At 44.9% G+C, this 17,052-nt stretch overlaps 1 protein-coding gene across 3 annotated transcripts in view; it reads right to left on the bottom strand.

Annotated features, from left to right (window-relative positions):
- The window catches only part of TMEM209 (transmembrane protein 209), a 247,680-nt gene that overhangs the window by 166,186 nt on the left and 64,442 nt on the right, over positions 1–17,052 (bottom strand). For 2 of the 3 annotated variants that reach the window (XM_069229331.1, XM_069229333.1), the window contains exon 6: positions 5,554–5,753. In XM_069229331.1, coding sequence (XP_069085432.1) covers positions 5,554–5,753 — 200 coding nt within the window. The remainder of the gene's footprint in view (positions 1–5,553; positions 5,754–17,052) is intronic. The other variant, XM_069229332.1, reaches the window with a different exon arrangement.

The following is a 17,052-nucleotide window of genomic DNA, read 5'->3' as shown; positions in this document are numbered from 1 at the left end:
CCTTAGGCAAGGCTCGCTCCCCTGGGGGGGCAAATTGTATTTAGGCCATTTCTGCCCGCTTTGGCGGCAGATCGGCCAATTTTAGGTCAATCTGCCCCCAAGGGGGGCAGAAACCACTAGCCACCAGGGATCTTTTTTTTGTGCCGTCACGCAAGGGGAGTGACCTTGTAGGCAAGGGTTGCTCCATGGGGAGGGTGGGGGCAAATTTACTTTAGGCCATTTCTGCCCCCCCGGGGGCAAATCGGCCGACTTTAGGTGAATCTGCCCCCAAGGGGGGCAGAAACCACTAGGCAGTGGGGATTTTTTTTTTTTTGCGCGTCACGCACGGGGAGCGACCCCGTAGGCGTAGGCGCTAGGCCCACCCACACAAGTCAGGTACCATTTTTATCGGGAGACTTGGGGGAACGCTGCGTGGAAGGAAATTTGTGGCTCCTCTCAGATTACAGAACTTTCTGCCACCGAAATGTGAGGAAAATGTGTTTTTTTAGCCAAATTTTGAGGTTTGCAAAGGATTCAGGGTAACAGAACCTGGTCAGAGCCCCACAAGTCACCCCATCTTGGATTCCCCTATGTCTCTAGTTTTCAAAAATGTGCTGGTTTGGTAGGTTTCCCTAGGTGCCGGCTGAGCTAGGGACCAAAATCTACAGGTAGGCACTTTGCAAAAAACACCTCTGTTTTCTGTAAAAAAAATGGGATGTGTCCACGTTGTGTTTTGGTGCATGTCCTGTCGCGGGCGCTAGGCCTACCCACACAAGTGAGGTATCATTTTTATCAGGAGACTTAGGGAAACATAGAATAGCAAAACAAGTGTTATTGCCCCTTGTCTTTCTCTACATTTTTTCCTTCCAAATATAAGAGAGTGTGTAAAAAAAGACGTCTATTTGAGAAATGCCCTGTAATTCACATGCTAGTATGGGCACCCAGGAATTCAGAGATGTGCAAATAACCACTGCTCCTCAACACCTTATCTTGTGCCCATTTGGAAATACAAAGGTTTTCTTGATAGCTATTTTTTACTCTTTATATTTCAGCAAATGAATTGCTGTATACCCGGTATAGAATGAAAACCCAAGGCAGGGTGCAGGTCATTTATTTGCTCTGGGTACCTAGAGTTCTTGATGAACCTACAAGCCCTATATATCCCCGCAACCAGAAGAGTCCAGCAGACGTAACGGTATATTGCTTTAAAAAATCTGACATTGCAGGAAAAAGTTACAGAGTAAAATGTAGAGAAAAATTGCAGATTTTTTCACCTCAATTTCAATATTATTTGTTTTCAGTTGTTATTTTCTGTAGGAAACCTTTGTAGGATCTACACAAATTACCCCTTGCTGAATTCAGAATTTTGTCTACTTTTCAGAAATGTTTCGGTTTCTGGAATCCAGCATTGGTTTCATGCCCATTTCTGTCACTGACTGGAAGGAGGCTGAAAGCACCAAAAAAAAATCGTAAAAATGAGGTATGTCCCGGTCAAATGGCACAATTGTGTTGAAAAATTGAGTTTTCCGATTCAAGTCGGCCTGTTCCTGAAAGCTGGGAAGCTGGTGATTTTAGCACCTTAAACCCTTTGTTGATGCCATTTTCAGTGAAAAAACCACAAGTCTTCTTCTGCAGCCCCTTTTCCCATTTTTTGAAATGTATTTTGGCTAATTTCTTGGCCTCCTTCTGGGGAACCCACAAAGTCTGGGTACCTCTAGAATCCCTAGGATGTTGGGAAAAGCAGGACGCAAATTTGGTGTGGGTAGCTTATGTGAACAAAAAGTTATGAGGGCCTAAGCGCGAACTGCCCCAAATAGCCAAAAAAAAGGCTCGGCACAGGAGGGGGGAAAAGGCCTGACAGCGAAGAGGTTAATAATGTTTTATATTTCCATGATCCAAATTGAAAATCACATAAGGCATAACTGTATTCTAAACATAATGGTCCCTCTTCAAATTATATATTATTATTATATATAGAAATGCACAGGGTTAATTTGATAAAATGATAATACTGATTTATTTACACAACCAGCACACTGTTTAGGTCTCGCCTAGGCTGCACATGCGCAGTTTCTTCGAGACATGCTGTTATCTACTCTGTGGAGTAAGTGCATGCCTCTTGCTCCCCGTTGCTTTTAATTGGTTCTTTGTAGTTCCTTTCATAAATGTGCATTTTAATTTTTTTTTTACTGGTCACTTGCTTGTATTTGTCCCTCCTTTCATTGCTTGATTTCCTCTGATGGACACTGCAACCTGTTACACATAGGCTTTCTCTGTTCTTTAATGTACGTGCCTGTCAGCGCATTATTTTTTTTCTTAGGTGTGGCTCAGTTCAGAATGGCAACAGAGATGCTCCTGTCAAAATGAAAAGCAAGTTTGGGTTCCAGCCAGCACTTCCCACTTAATGCAGCACCGAATCACGGCCACTCCTTCACGGACGCAATGTTTTTTTAACTTTTTTTATTTATGCAAATACTTAGGGTCAGAGGAAGGATGTGTTATAAGGAAGACAAAAATGCTTTGCAACATTGTACAACCACTTCCAAACGTATTTTAAGGAAAAAAGTATGCATAACTCGCCTTGAATCAACAAGCAAATGTAAGTCCCAACTAATGTGAGTATTACTGTTCAGTCCTCCCCACACTAAGTAAGATAACCAGGCCTCACAGCTTTGTGTTGCAACAGTACCACAGACTGAAGTTATGATGTGTGTTGCTGTCAGTATCTAAGACAGAAAAGCAAATATTTACTTTTATCATCACCTTTAGTACTCGTATGGGGTTGGGCTTGTTTAGTCTATTTCTCTTGAAAAATGTGGGCTTGTTGTAGGCTTCTATTCATGGGACATTGTGCTTGTTTTATACATGAAACATTGCCTGCCTGGCAGGACATCGATGTCTGCCCTCCCGCCAATGACAGTTGTATCTCGGAGGGGACAGAAAGTGCCTCCTCTTGCCCGAACAAACAAAAAGCCCTAGACCAGATCATGGAAGCCAAGAAGATTGACGAGAATGAATGGAAGTACCATGGAGAGTGCAATAAGAGGCTGGTGTGTTCCACGTTCATGTGAGGCTCAGGTCCCCCTCAAATTCACTCTGGGGTGGGTGATCCTGGTGCGAGGAAGAGACATTCTGCTGGCCGAGGCATGATGCGCTGCAGTGTAATCTGCTATGTTACATGCTTCCTCAACTGCTCTGGCTAAAGTCAAGTGAGAACACTGCACCTCATACCCCTGGCAGCTTTGTCCTGCAGCCCACTGGGCTTCTCCAAACTTGATGGCTCATGTCCACAGAACGGACTTCAACCTGTGGAACATGGGCGTGTGGATCTCCCCCTTTTGCTCCTACACCTGATTTGCCACAACAATTGCCACTAGATAGTCTGATCTGCTGTGGGGTTTACAGGGTGCCCATTTATCACTGACTCCATTTGGTCCCACACTTTATATTCTGATGCTCTACAACCGAAAGCATTCCAACCTTTCACGTTAAGTAAGGATTCTCTGATGTTGTAAGTCACTTCCTTTAAGTTTACACCTCCAAGCGAAAGACGAATGCCGAAACTTGTGGAAACTTAGATTCTGTGCCAAAAAACTGAAACTGTGGAATAGTTACACTATGCTGACATATACTTTGTCACATGGTTTGAGGGATTTAAGCCTCTATATGTCATCGAAAGCCTTACCTAAATTGCGGCTCCATGCCTTGTCTCACACATGTACTGAAGAATAACAATGTACTGTTTGTCTTTGTTCTTTCCAACACTAGTACGCCATGATCCACCACCACACTTATTCCTAACCAATCAGTTGTTCTTTTATGACTACATCAGATCTATATGCTACTAAATTAGTATAAAAATTATTTTTTTTTTTTTAAAACACACACATTGGGCTCTTTATTCAACGCCTTATTTGTAAGTCGTAAGTTTTTTTTTTTTTTTTACATCCAGACATCAAAGCACAAATACCGTAAGATGCTAAAAACAATTGCTAATGCTAATAAGGCCAAAAGGCAAGACCTACTGGCTTTGCCAATGCTTGATTTATATTTATGGATTTATGTTACATGAAAATGTATTGATTAATGTTGCAATCAGTCCCTTTAAGGATGGTGTGCCCCTTTCCATAATGAGATGCTCCAGTTTCACCCAAACACTTTAAATGTCTGTCTTTATTTTAAATTTCGATCTCCAGATCAAGGAGAGTTGCCACCAAAAGCTTGGAGTGTGTGTGCTTTCTGTCAAATAGAATAAGATGTTTGTTGGAATAATATTTATATCTACATATAAAACATTGTATCTTAAAACAACGGAAGTAAAATTAATCAAATTAATTTTACTTCCAAATGATAAATTAACGAAGTGCATTTAACACAATTAATAAAACAGGGTTCACTATTGAGAAGCAGGAGTTTGTTTAAATATGTTAAAACTAATTTAATATGTGTTTTTTTAAGTTTTTAGAAGTGCTTTGGAAGATTTGTAAGGTGTTTTCATGGGTTCGTGGATGGGTACAGTATAGATGTAATGTTTTTATTAGGGTTCAGATATGAAAAGTGTATAAGGACAGTAAAGGGTTTTTAGGGTTCAAGGATGGTTTATACAGGTAGTAAGGAGCTTTTAGGGTTCAGGATGGGGAGCTTATAGGGATACTAAGCGGTTTTAAGTGTTCAGGATGGAAAAGCGTTTAAGGGTAGTACACAGCTTTTAAGGTTCAGAGTAGGGTAGTAGGGAGTTTCTAGCAGTCATGGATGAGTAGTTTAAATTTTATTAGGTAATTTTTTTTAGATATAATTAAATGTAATAACAGAAGTGTTTAATAATAGTTAAATATTACTGTTAAATGTAATTACTGCAAATTCGTTAAATATACACACACACACGTACATTTTGAAATTAATGTAAAGGTACTCCCAATGAACTGACCTCAAAGTAATGACTACCGATGTAACTGTATGCACAGTAACAACGGACACTCAGTGAGCAACACATGTATATACAGATAGAGAATCCCTGCCTATAACTTACATAAAACAGTATAGCTCTCACATGTCAAATAAAGAGTTCAATAGATCTGATTACAGCCTCCAAGAAAGAGAAACACTCTTTTAATGGTTATGTCTGTTGAGTACTATGTAATATCATTTGGGAGAAAGCTTTTTTTAAGCTGCCATCTAGCCTGATTCTCAAGCAATTTGGTTGGACTGAAAGCGTGAAGGAGGGAAAGCAGGAAGCTAAATTGATAAATACACCTTTACATGTACAACAAAGCACCTTAGTATAGGTTTATGAACCTTGCATCACTATTTAGACTTTGTACTTAATTTGGGGATTGAGATGTAATAACATTGCTTGTTTTTATATAAAACTACAAAGCCTTCAACCAGAAATAAATGTACAGAAAGGCAGACATTTTCTTCCCAAAAGCATGGCTTCAACCATCACACAAGCTATAAACATGATTTAACTGGTCAGTATACAGCATGTGCATCATTCATCTAAGGAACCTGACTGAGATCCATGACTACCTGTTTTTGAAAAGCCACTCAGACGTCCTTTGTTATGGGTCTTACCTTGGTGTAAGTATAGGATGTACCACCCACAGGTGACAGGGACTGCAATGGAGGGCTGTACCCAGACATGCTGGAGAATTTTGGGCTGGCGTTGGGTGACCGGGATGGGCTATAGCTCAGCACACTCTGGCCCTGGATGGAAGGTGACTGCGTGGAGGTTGGTACTTTCACAAGCTCACGTGGGGGAGAGGCCCGTGCTGCTGAAATTGTAAAAGAAAAGAGGTTGCAAATAAAGAAATGGCATTAACAAAGATTTCCATACTCTGCACATTTCAAGCATAAACACAAAGCAGGACCACGTCTATTTCGTACTTTCTGGAAATGTTGGATTGTGTTCAGTTTCTGTAAATGTTAATAGTGTTAAAGACCAAATTCTACATTACAGAAGCAATAGAAACATATGCACCAAAAACAGTATACAATTTGAAGAGATTTACCATAAGAGGGTACCAAGTCTGTTGCTCACACCACAAACTAAGCATAGTTTATTTTTCAGGTACACTTCTTTAATTTAACACTTTCCAATGAGCTTTATCATGCGAGTTCACAGCATGGCAACCTTTGTAAACTTTTCATTAACAGTGCCTCAAGTTTTGTCAGGAATGAGTAGTAACTTTACTATTTGTAGAGTGATACTTATAGATGTGGTTCACATGCATCCACTTCCCAAAACTATTCCTGGTCAAGCTATGTTCTGTTGCTGGGGAAAAAGGGGCAGTGAGAAAGCAAATACATGTACTGTTTCAAGTATTGGAAAATACTGAATATCCAATAGCAGGAAACTTCAAAGAACACATACATCTATCTTTTCGGGAAGAGAGAAATTTAAAAAGGGCATGGCACTGACCTTTTGTACATCAAAAAAAAGAGAAGTGGTGCTTGCTTCCCTTCTGCCTCTACTCCCTTCCCCTCACCATACTTTACTTGAATTATCTGGTTCGTGTAGCTAGTCAGTAAACGGATCATACAACAAGGTGAAGATTCAGATATCAAAATCAGAGGCAGGAGCCATGGTCATCACAAGACATCACAGCAGAGCAATATTATTTTTGCCATATTGCTTTCGTTCTCCTGCATGTGCTGTTGAGTTAGGTGGTAGTCAACACCTTTGTCAACTGGAAAAAAAAATGTAGGGCAATTGGGAGTTGCAACAGACACCAGAGATAGGCCTTGCTAAGCTAATCAGAGCAAAGCGCATGAGAACATAAGAGGGCATCTCTGCATTTATAATGATGCCAAGTTGTTGAGATTCTCACTGCCTGGGTGCTGAATTAAACCCAATAAGCAAACAGGCATTGAAAAGCTGCAACAAGACCTTCACTCATGCTGGAGAGAGAAAGAGGGTACTATGAGTTTGTGGAAGCAGAACCATGGGAAAATGTCAAGGCTGCAGAATAAAATGATTGTGGGCAAACAAAGAGGCTCTCCCACACATCATGCACTGACTCTCAGACCTGGAAAAGAAGCTAAGCAAAGCATTTGTGGAACCACTCAATTCAGTAAAAATGGGAATTAAAGGCACAATGTGCAATATTTAGAAGGACATCTATGCAGTGAGGGAAAGAGTGAGTACCAATCCGAAACCACAGAAAAGATCAAATCCCCAGCGGAAGAAGCTCATGCTTCATTGTGAGAAGTGCCAGATGAACTGCTGGAGTTGAAAGACAAATGTGATGAGCTGGAAGACTGGTTTCGGAAAGATAAAGATTAGGAAAATCAGAATCTCGATGGTATTGATATAGTGGCTTTTTGTGTCTCGCTATTCAAGCACATAGTGTGGGATGAGGATAGTAAATCTATCAACACTGTAGGAGCACAGCTTGGGAGCTCTACAGTCTGCATCAGGCTCAAGACCAATGGATAAAAGTCTGCAGGAGGCAAGATGGGAAGATGTGCTTGAATTCAAGGGGAATTGTGTTCATCTGTTGCAGGATTCCTCACAAGCTGCAATCGACAAGTGGCAAAATTTGCAGAATACATCACAAAAACAAAGAAATAACCAAATCTGGGAAGACAGGTCTTTTACATTCTATCTTGGATTTTACTCTGAAGAAAAACTCAAGTGAACCAATGAGTTAACCCCTTGCATGCCATGGACGTAATGGTTACGCCCATTGCTGCGCCTGTGTGGCGCCATGGACGTAATCATTACGTCCATTTACCGGCCCTCGGGGGAAGCACTAGTGCTCCCCCCGACGGCCACCCCCCCCCACCCCCCCCTTTCCCCCCAGGTCTGGGCTGGAAATGGAATCGCTTCCCCATCCACCCCTGACCCACCCCCAACCCCGTCTCAGAAGTCACCTCCCATTGCGCTGGAAGCATGCTTCCAGTGCGATTGCGGAAGAGAAATGCTCAGCAGTGTATGAGTGTGTTTTGTTTGGGGGGGCTGCACCTTGGGCAAGGGTCGCTCCCCATGGGGGCAGATTACTATTGGCCATATCTGCCCCCCTTGGGGGCGATCGGCCTATTTTTGGAAGGCCCATCTGCCCCCAAGGGGAGCAGAAAGCCCACCAGAGACCAGGGCAGATTTTTTTTCAAAAATAAGAGGGTCATACCCACAACCTAAATAAATGGGGTCAAAGTTGTTCTGCCAGTGGGCAGATGGGGCAATTATCCCTGATCCACACCCCCGGGGGGGGGGGGGGGGGAGTTGGGGGTTTGGGGCAGTTCAGAAAGTGTACTAGATGGCATGGAATAATAAAAAATAATACAAAATAGTGGGGGTGGTGGCTACGAACCAGTATAGGCCTGATTATGCCCCCACGCCAACTGAAGGGGGTAACAGTCTTTCAGCTCTCCCCCCACACACTAAAACATTTTATCCCACGGCAAGCAAGAAGACATTTGATTATTTTGGGTTTTGGTTTTACATTTGGGGCATGAGAGCTTGGTAACTCTCAAAATCGTCCCACTTAGAACGGTGAGGGCTGCACTTTTTTTTTTTTTTTTTTTTTTTTTACTTTGGGACGCTGCCATGTAGAAAAATCCACAAGACCCAGACACACCTGAAAACTACACATCTGGTTGACTCCAGGGTGGTGTGCTTCACATGCGCCTCACACCATTTTCTTACCCACAATGCCCTGCAAACCTCCAACTTTGCTGAAAATCACACATTTTTCCCACATTTTAGTGATGGAACCTTCCGGAATCTACAGGAATCCACAAAATTCCTATGACCCAACATCGTCCCATCTATACCGATAAAAATTCTGCTGCACTTGTCAGTCTAAAAATGTTTTTTTTTTTTCAAACTGCCCTTCTGGACCTGCTTTGGTTCCCCCTCAATATCGACATGTTTTTGGCTCTTCCCTGTCACAGGCACTTGGCCCACCTACACAAGTAAGGTATCATTTTTAGTGGGAGACTGAGGGGAACGTTGGGTAGTAGGAAATTTGTCCCGGTGCAGTGATCCTACACAGAAATGTGGGAAAAACGTGATTTTTTTTTTTAGCTAAATTTGAGGTTTGCTGAGGATTCTGGGTAAGAAATCATGGGGGGATCCACGCAAGAGACTCCTCCCTGGACTCCGCGGGTGTCTAGTTTTCAGAAATGTCTGGGTTTGGTAGGTTTCCCTAGATGGCCGCTGAGCCCAGGACCAAAAACGCAGCATCTCCTCTACCCCTTACCCCCCCCCCCCCCCAAAAAAAACAGGTAGTTTTGTATTTGATAATTTTGATGTGTCCAGATAGTGTTTTGGGGCATTTCCTGTCGCGGGTACTAGGCCTACTCACACAAGTCAGGAATCAATTTTATCGGGAGACTTGGGGGAACGCTGGGTGGAAGGAAATTTGTGGCTCCTCTCAGATTACAGAACTTTCTGTCACCGAAATGAGAGGAAAAAGACTTTTTTTGGCCAAATGTTGAAGTTTGCAAAGGATTCTGGGTAACTGAACCAGGTCAGATCCCCACAAGTCACCCCATCTTGGATTCTCCTAGGTGTCTAGTTTTCAAAAATGCGCAGGTTTGCTAGGCTTCCCTAGGTACTGGCTGAGCTAGAGGCCAAAATCTACAGCTAGGCACTTTGCAAAAAACACATCAGATTTCAATGTAAAAATGTGATGTGTCCAGGTTGCGTTTCCTGTCGCGAGCATCAGGCCTACCTATGCAAGTGAGGTACCATTTGTATCGGGAGACTTGGGGGAACACAGAATAGCAAAACAAGTGTTATTGACCCTTGTCTTTCTCTTTATTTTTTCCTTCCAAATGTAAGACAGTGTGTAAAAAAAAAAAGAAGTGTAATTGAGAAATGCCCTGTAATTCACATGCTAGTATGGGCATCCCGGAATTCACAGATGTGCAAATAACTACTGCTTCTCAACACCTTATCTTGTGCCATTTTGGAAATACAAAGGTTTTCTTGATACCTATTTTTCACTCTTTGTATTTCACCAAATGAATTGCTGTATACCCGGTACAGAATGAAAGCCCATTGCAAGGTGCAGCTCATTTATTGGCTCTGGGTACCTAGGGTTCTTGATTAACCTACAAGCCGTATATATCCCCGTAACCACAAGAGTCCAGCAGACGTAACGGTATATTGCTTTAAAAAAATCAGACATCGCAGGAAAAAGTTACAGATTAAAACATTGAGAAAAATTGTTGTTTTTTTCACCTCAATTTCTATATTTGTTTTATTTCAGCCGTTATATTCTGTAGGAACCCCTTGTATAATCTACACAAATGACCCCTTGCTGAATTAAGAATTTTGTCTACTTTTCAGAAATGTTTAGCTTTCTGGGATCCAGTATTGGTCTCACACCCATTTCTGTCACTAAGTGGAAGGAGGCTGAAAGCACAAAAAATAGTAAAAATGGGGTATGTCTCAGTAAAATGCCAAAATTGTGTTAAAAAATGGGGTTTTCTGATTCAAGTCTGTCTGGTCCTGAAAGCTGGGAAGATGGTGATTTTAGCACCCCAAACCCTTTGTTGATGCCATTTTCAGAGGAAAAAACCACAAGCCTTCTTCTGCAGCCCTTTTTTCCAATTTTTTTTTTAAAAACGAAATTTTAGCTGTATTTTGGCTAATTTCTTGGTCTCCTTCAGGAGAACACACAAAGTCTGGTTACCTCTAGAATCCCTATGATGTTGGAAAAAAAGGACGCATATTTGGTGTGGGTAGCTTATGTGGACAAAATGTTATGGAGGGCCTAAGCACGAACTGCCCCAAATAGCCAAAAAAAAGGCTTGGCACCTGAGGGGCAAAAGGCCTGGCAGCGAAGGGGTTAAAGGTTATTTTGAAACAGAAACTTTGGATACATAACAGGAAGGCCCACTAACCCTATAGTAGTTGACAGTAGGAGGAAGAGTGCTCACACTGGCATGAAACGTGGCAGATGAAAACAGACACAATGAGGCCAGCAGTTGAAAGTTAATACCTGGACAGATCAGTATATGAAAACACTGCATAAAGTGTCTGTCAGTATGGACAACTAAAGTCATTTTCTTATGCCCCCCAGAAAGTAGCGAACTAGAACAATTAGGAGCCCAACACAGCTACTAGGTAGCCATTAACAGGGGTGTATCACCACCACATAGTGAGTATCAAAACACCACTGTTGAGTAAAGTTAATTTATAGCATTCTTTCCAGTTGTGGTTTTGGTGAGTGAGGTAGGTGAGAGTGGTTGGTGAAGTGGAGGGTGGAGGGAGAGCATCACTCTGGCCACCAATTGTTCACAGTTAACTGGAATATATGAGGCTTCAACTTCCGGTTTAAAAACCATAAGATATGGTGTGCACTCTTGCAAGTCGCCGAATGTGATCTGTCTGCAAAAAACCCATACCAGATTGCGGTCCAATAGGCATTAACCACAGCAATTCCAGAGGAATGGTCATTCACAAAGATCTGGCGTTTGAGGAATGGGAGGTTTTCAAAGATGCTAGACAAGAGCTCTATATACCAATTACGTAAACTGGTCTCTTTGTATTCCTCAATCACAAATCAAGAATCATTCAAATTAATTGTGATAAGTAAGATAGGAGGGGGGCGTGGCTTAGCAGCAAATGTAGTAGAGTGGTGAGCTCCGGAGCTCCAGTATGCTTGGCCCTGTTTGACCTGTTCCGAAGATGACCGGCACCTGGGGAGGGTGGACGAATAAGATAGCTGGGACCAGGTCGGCAGCCACGGGGGGAGCCAAGATGGCAGCCAGAGACTGGGCTACTCCGTCGGCCCGCACGGCGGACAAAGGAGTGCAATTGAGGAGATCCGGACAGATGAGGTGGCTCCCTAGCGCTATTGCCGATTTGAGCCACTGCTGGGATGGAAAGTTGAGAGAAGCAATAGTGGAGTGCCCTGCCCCCATCTGGAGCGATTGAGCAGCAGTCCTAAGAGTCACAGATGCACGACTGCCTAAGATGGCGGCCGGCACTTAAAGGAGCTCAGGGAGCTGGTGGGGGGGAGCACCCCCTGCAGTTGAAAGCAAGGACACCGCTTGCAACCACCAGCGGGGGACCTTTTCGGGCAGAGGGGCTGCTAGCGATGAGGACGAGGGCCCCAACTACTGTCCCTAGATGGATCGTGCTGCGGCGTCTGGCACCACAACCAGTAAGACAGGGAGTGGATAGGGGGGGGGTGCACCCTGGAGAAGAATATCGCACCCTGCACACGGGCACGTGAACAGCAAGCTGGAAGTCCCAGAATATAGGTGGAATGCAACGTACGGTGGGACAGGGGGCGGAGGGATCAGTTTGTAGACTGGCCCCCGATAGCTGTTGCAGGGCTGGCTTGCCACAGAGACACGGTTGAGGGGGTGAGGACCCAGAGGAGTGAGAATAGAAATCTACAGAAGCAGTACGCGACGGCTCTCGGACCGTCAGCTGGGCCCCTCTGCCTGTCAGGGGTGGGGGGAGGGGGATGGGGTGGAACCTCAACAAGGAGCTCGTGATACAGTGACTGTGTAGGAAAGTGCCACTGTTGGCATGTTTAGCCCCCCCCCCCCCCCCCCCCCCCACACACACACACACACTTTTTGCCTAGTGTTGATGCCAACTCTGATTGAAAGTGTGCTGGGACCCTGCTAACCAGGCCACAGCACCAGTGTTCTTGCCCTAAATCTGTATCTTTGCTTCCACAATTAGCACAGACCTGGCACACAGTTAAGCTACTTGTAAAAGGTACCCATGGTACCAAGGGCTCTGTGACCAGGGAAGGTTTCTAAGGGCTGCAGCATATATTATGCCACCCTAGGGGACCCCTCACTCAGCACATGCACACTGCCTGGCAGTTTGTGTGTGCTGATGGGGATAAAAAGGCAAAGTCGACATAAACCACTGCCTGTGGCATAGGTAAGTCACCCCTCTAGCAGGCCTCACAGCCCTAAGGCAGGGTGCACTATACCACAGGTGAGTTTGGTATCAAACTTCTCAGCACAATAAACCCACACTGAAGCCAGTGTGAGATTTATTGAAAAATGCATATAAAGGCCATCTTAGAGATACCCCCTGTATGTTAGCCCAACTGCTAGTGTAGGACTGACCAGTCTGTGCCAGCCCGCCACTTTCAGACTAGTTTCTGATCACATGGGGCGAGTGCCTTTGTGCACTCTGATCAGAAATAAAGCCGGTCTTGGGTGGAGGTGCTTCACACCTCCCGCTGCAGGAACTGTAACACCTGGCGGTGGGCCTCAAAGGCTCAAGCCTCGGGTTACAGTGCCCCAGGACTCTCCAGCTACTGGAGATGCCTGCCCTGGCCTCCCCCTCCCCCCCAGACAAAGCCCCACTTTTGGCGGCAAAATTAGGGAAAACAAGGAGGAGTGACAACCCCAGCCAGGACCACCCCTAAGGTGTCCATCTTGGTTTGGAGGACAGGGACCAATAGGGATAGGAATGTGCTGCCCCCCCTCCCCAAAAGGAGTTGGCACAAGGAGGGTGTAGTCACCCTAAGGGACAGTAGCCATAGGCTACTGCCCTCTGACCCCTAAAACGCCCCTAAATCTAGGAGTTAAGGGCTCCCTGAACCCAGCTCACCAGATGCCTGGTAACCTACAAGAAGAAGGACTGATAAGCTGAAAACCCCAGTAGAGAAGAAGGAAGACAACAACTGTTTTGGCCCCAGCCCTACTGGCCTGTCTCTTGCTTCAAAGAACCTGCAAGAAAACTAGCGCCACATCCAGCGGGCCCAGCTACCTCTGCCAACTCCGGAGGACTGCCCTGCGCCCAAAAGTACCAAGAACTACAGAGGACAGCAGCGCTGTCCCAGAAAGACCTAAATCTCACTCCAGATGCATGAGTCATGACCCCTGTGGACCCGACACTCACTGCCCGTGTCCAAGTCTTCCACCCATTTGCCCTGGAGCGGACACATAGGGTGCCAGCTCGTCTTTAACCCCCGGGAGCTCCCCTGAGACCTGTGGTGGCAAGGCTGTTCCACTTTAAGGGCTGGGATTACATTCTGCAGTGTGCTCGGACATGTGAAAACCTTGTGGTGGAGAACAATAAAGTTTCCATACTTCAAGATTTTTCCAGAGAGGTACAGCACCAAGTGCTGTCTTCACTACTGTGAAAAGGCAACTCCGGGAACTGGTTATAGTATATTCCATGCAGTTCCCTGCATGACTTAGAGTGGCGACACCCACATGGGTGCAATTCTTCTCTACCCCCCAGGAAGCATGGGCCTGGATAGAGAGGCAGCCCAACCCAGGCCCAAGTGACCTACCCCGGCTGCAGAAGAGGAAGCGCCGACCTCGCTCACTGGGACGGAAACCAGCTGCACAGACAGGGCCTCCCACTGAGAAGGAAGTGCAGAAAGGACGACAGGAGGCGGTCGCTGAAGCTGCATCACTGGGTAGATCATCGCCAGACCACGGGTATTCACTCCGGGAAGCAAGTGAGGACAGATCTGAATCAGACAGACTCAATTACCTCAATGCCCTCCAGCAAGATCCTCCTGGTGGTCACCCTGGGAACTGCAGATAAGCTCATCTAGAAATCTGCTCTGGCACCATGGCGAACACCTGCCCTGAAATACTAGCGTTGGCGGTAAATCCCTGCTTCTAAAAAAAACTGTTACCACCAACGTAATAAGACTTCCCCTGTGGCATGATTTATGATTTATTTTTTTTCTAAGATTTGGGGTTTAGGGAATCTGGTGGGTGCCTGAGATACCCAGAGCCCAATGCCACAAACTGCCGTTCTCATTAACCCCCCCCCCAGAGACCATAGCCCGAGCGTTAGCGGGCACAAAGATGTTTGGGCAAATGGGTCACAATAATCGTCCCAGGGCTTGGGAGTTGGGAAATACTTAATTAAATTAAGAAGGGGATTGTTTTCTGCTGCCTATGCCTGCTGTCTACTGCATTATTATTGGAGAGGCCCCATTTAGAGGAGAGGTCAGACCCCTACAGCTACCCGAGCATAGCTCACTGCATGTCTAATGACATAACTGCCTACTATGGAGTAAATGAGGGATCCACGGCCTCACAACTATTAGAATGGGATGCCTTTAAGGCGGTGATGCATTTCGGCAGCCAAGGGTGCCCGACGCACACTACTTCATGACATTGAGAAAGGGGAACGTGAGTTGAGGACACTGGAGCAGAGACGCCCTGGGCACCCAGATCTCCAAACATTGGTCATAGAACCCAGAGAGGGAGTAGTGACAGGGGTTGAAAGACTGCGCTGCTATGGTCACAAAGCTTATCTGGCACGGGCTCATGCAGAGGGCGAGTGAGCGAGCTCTCTTTTGGCATGGTTGGCAAATTCAGCGAAGAGAGGGACAGTCATAGTCAAGCTAGGTACATCCTTGGGTCAGATACTCTATAGCCATGCTGCAATGCTGCAATTAATCAGGAATTTTACTAAAATTACTTGGATCTCTATACGAGCAAAGTTCGGTCAACCCTCACAGACATCCAAGTATTCTTAACACACCTCACTCGCCAGACGATGTTGAAACAAGAATTGGAGACAATGGGGCAGGCAATTACACACTCAGAGGTGAAAGCGGCCGTCACTAGTATGGCGCGAAACAAGACCCTTGGCCTTGATGGCCTACCAGTTGAATTTTATTCAACCTATATAGCAACATTAGGCCCCCGATTGGTTAGCATGTATGAAGAAGCCAAGAAAGCTGGGGCTCTACCTCCATCAGAACGAGGCCCTTATCATTCCCCTTTTGAAACCCAGGAAACTTCCCACCAATGGAAGCATTCTATCGACCTCTGTCGATGTTATCAGTGGATTACAAAATCCTAGCGACACGCCTCCTACGCCATATGCCTCACTTGATCCACAGAGATCAGGCAGGATTTATCCCCAGATGGCATACGACCCCTTAACATACATCGACTATTCTCGTTACTTGACAACTCTTACGATAAGAACAGTGCAGTGGTCTTCGCTGTAGATTTCGAGAAAGCTTTTGATAGCTTAGAATAGCCGTACTTATATGAAGTGCTATGCACATTTGGTCTTAGCGAACATTTTGTATCCTGGACACAATTACTTTATACTGTGCAACGGGCAAGAGTCCACACTGGTAGCACCATCTGGGGAGATTATAAAGTGGAACGAGGCACCAGGCAAGGGTGCCCACTCTCCCACCTCCTCTTTGCCCTTGCCATTTAGCCCCTAGTGAGTCTGGCAAGAGCGGGCACTGCATATAGAGGCTTGAGAGTGTGTGTGTGTGTGTGTGTGTGGGGGGGGGGGGGGGGGGGGGGGGGGGGAGGTTGGTGGGGAAGCATCCACTACATGACCTTAAATGCCGATGACCTTTTATTGAGTAGAGGAGATAGAACAGGTGATCTGAAGCTTGAAAAGTATAAAGACACAGAGCCAAAAAGCTTCTACTAAAATGCTTTGCTCAACGAAAGTCCACAAATTGACTAAGCAATACAATTCTTTCCAAGGCTTGGGTCCTTCCACCCCTAACTCTGAAAGTGGTGGACATAACTCTTATACATACAAGGCATTTGACAGCATCTCTCTTGTTCTTTTTTGTGAAATATTCTGAATAAAATGTGGTTAGAATATGCAGTGATTTATGCATTTGCATTATAATTCCCCAGACAGTACGATCACTAACTAAAAGAACGAAATCTCCCACTCACACTATCAAGAGTGACAAGGCAGGGTCACCCTGCTCACCAAATGTTCCCACCTCTGCAATAATGCACAAACGTTGCCTGGGAGAGGTGGGCATGCCATCTAAGGAGCATGGAACATAAGCTAAATCTCTTTGCTAATCAGACTACATCGTATTAGCCCCGAAACAACCCTTTAAATAAGTTTCTATGGTAGTGGAGATTCTGAATTTTTAAGACTCTAGACCGGGATCTGGGTCAATCTGGGAAAAAATAATAATAATAAAAATCGGAAATCACGAATTTGGGACTGGACTCTGGGATGAACAAACATTTGAATACAGCCTCACCTTTTAAGTGGGCACAGGGAAAATTATGGATTTAAGGGCATTCCCTGTAAACAAACAAAGAAAAAAAAAAAAAAGGGAAAGGGAGAAGAATATAAGGACACCTCAGCTTCCCAAATAGTAAGTTAAAAAA

This window comes from Pleurodeles waltl, chromosome 4_1 (assembly GCF_031143425.1).
Source record: "Pleurodeles waltl isolate 20211129_DDA chromosome 4_1, aPleWal1.hap1.20221129, whole genome shotgun sequence".
NCBI lineage: Eukaryota > Metazoa > Chordata > Amphibia > Caudata > Salamandridae > Pleurodeles > Pleurodeles waltl.
This window is presented reverse-complemented; position numbering and strand designations above follow the sequence as displayed.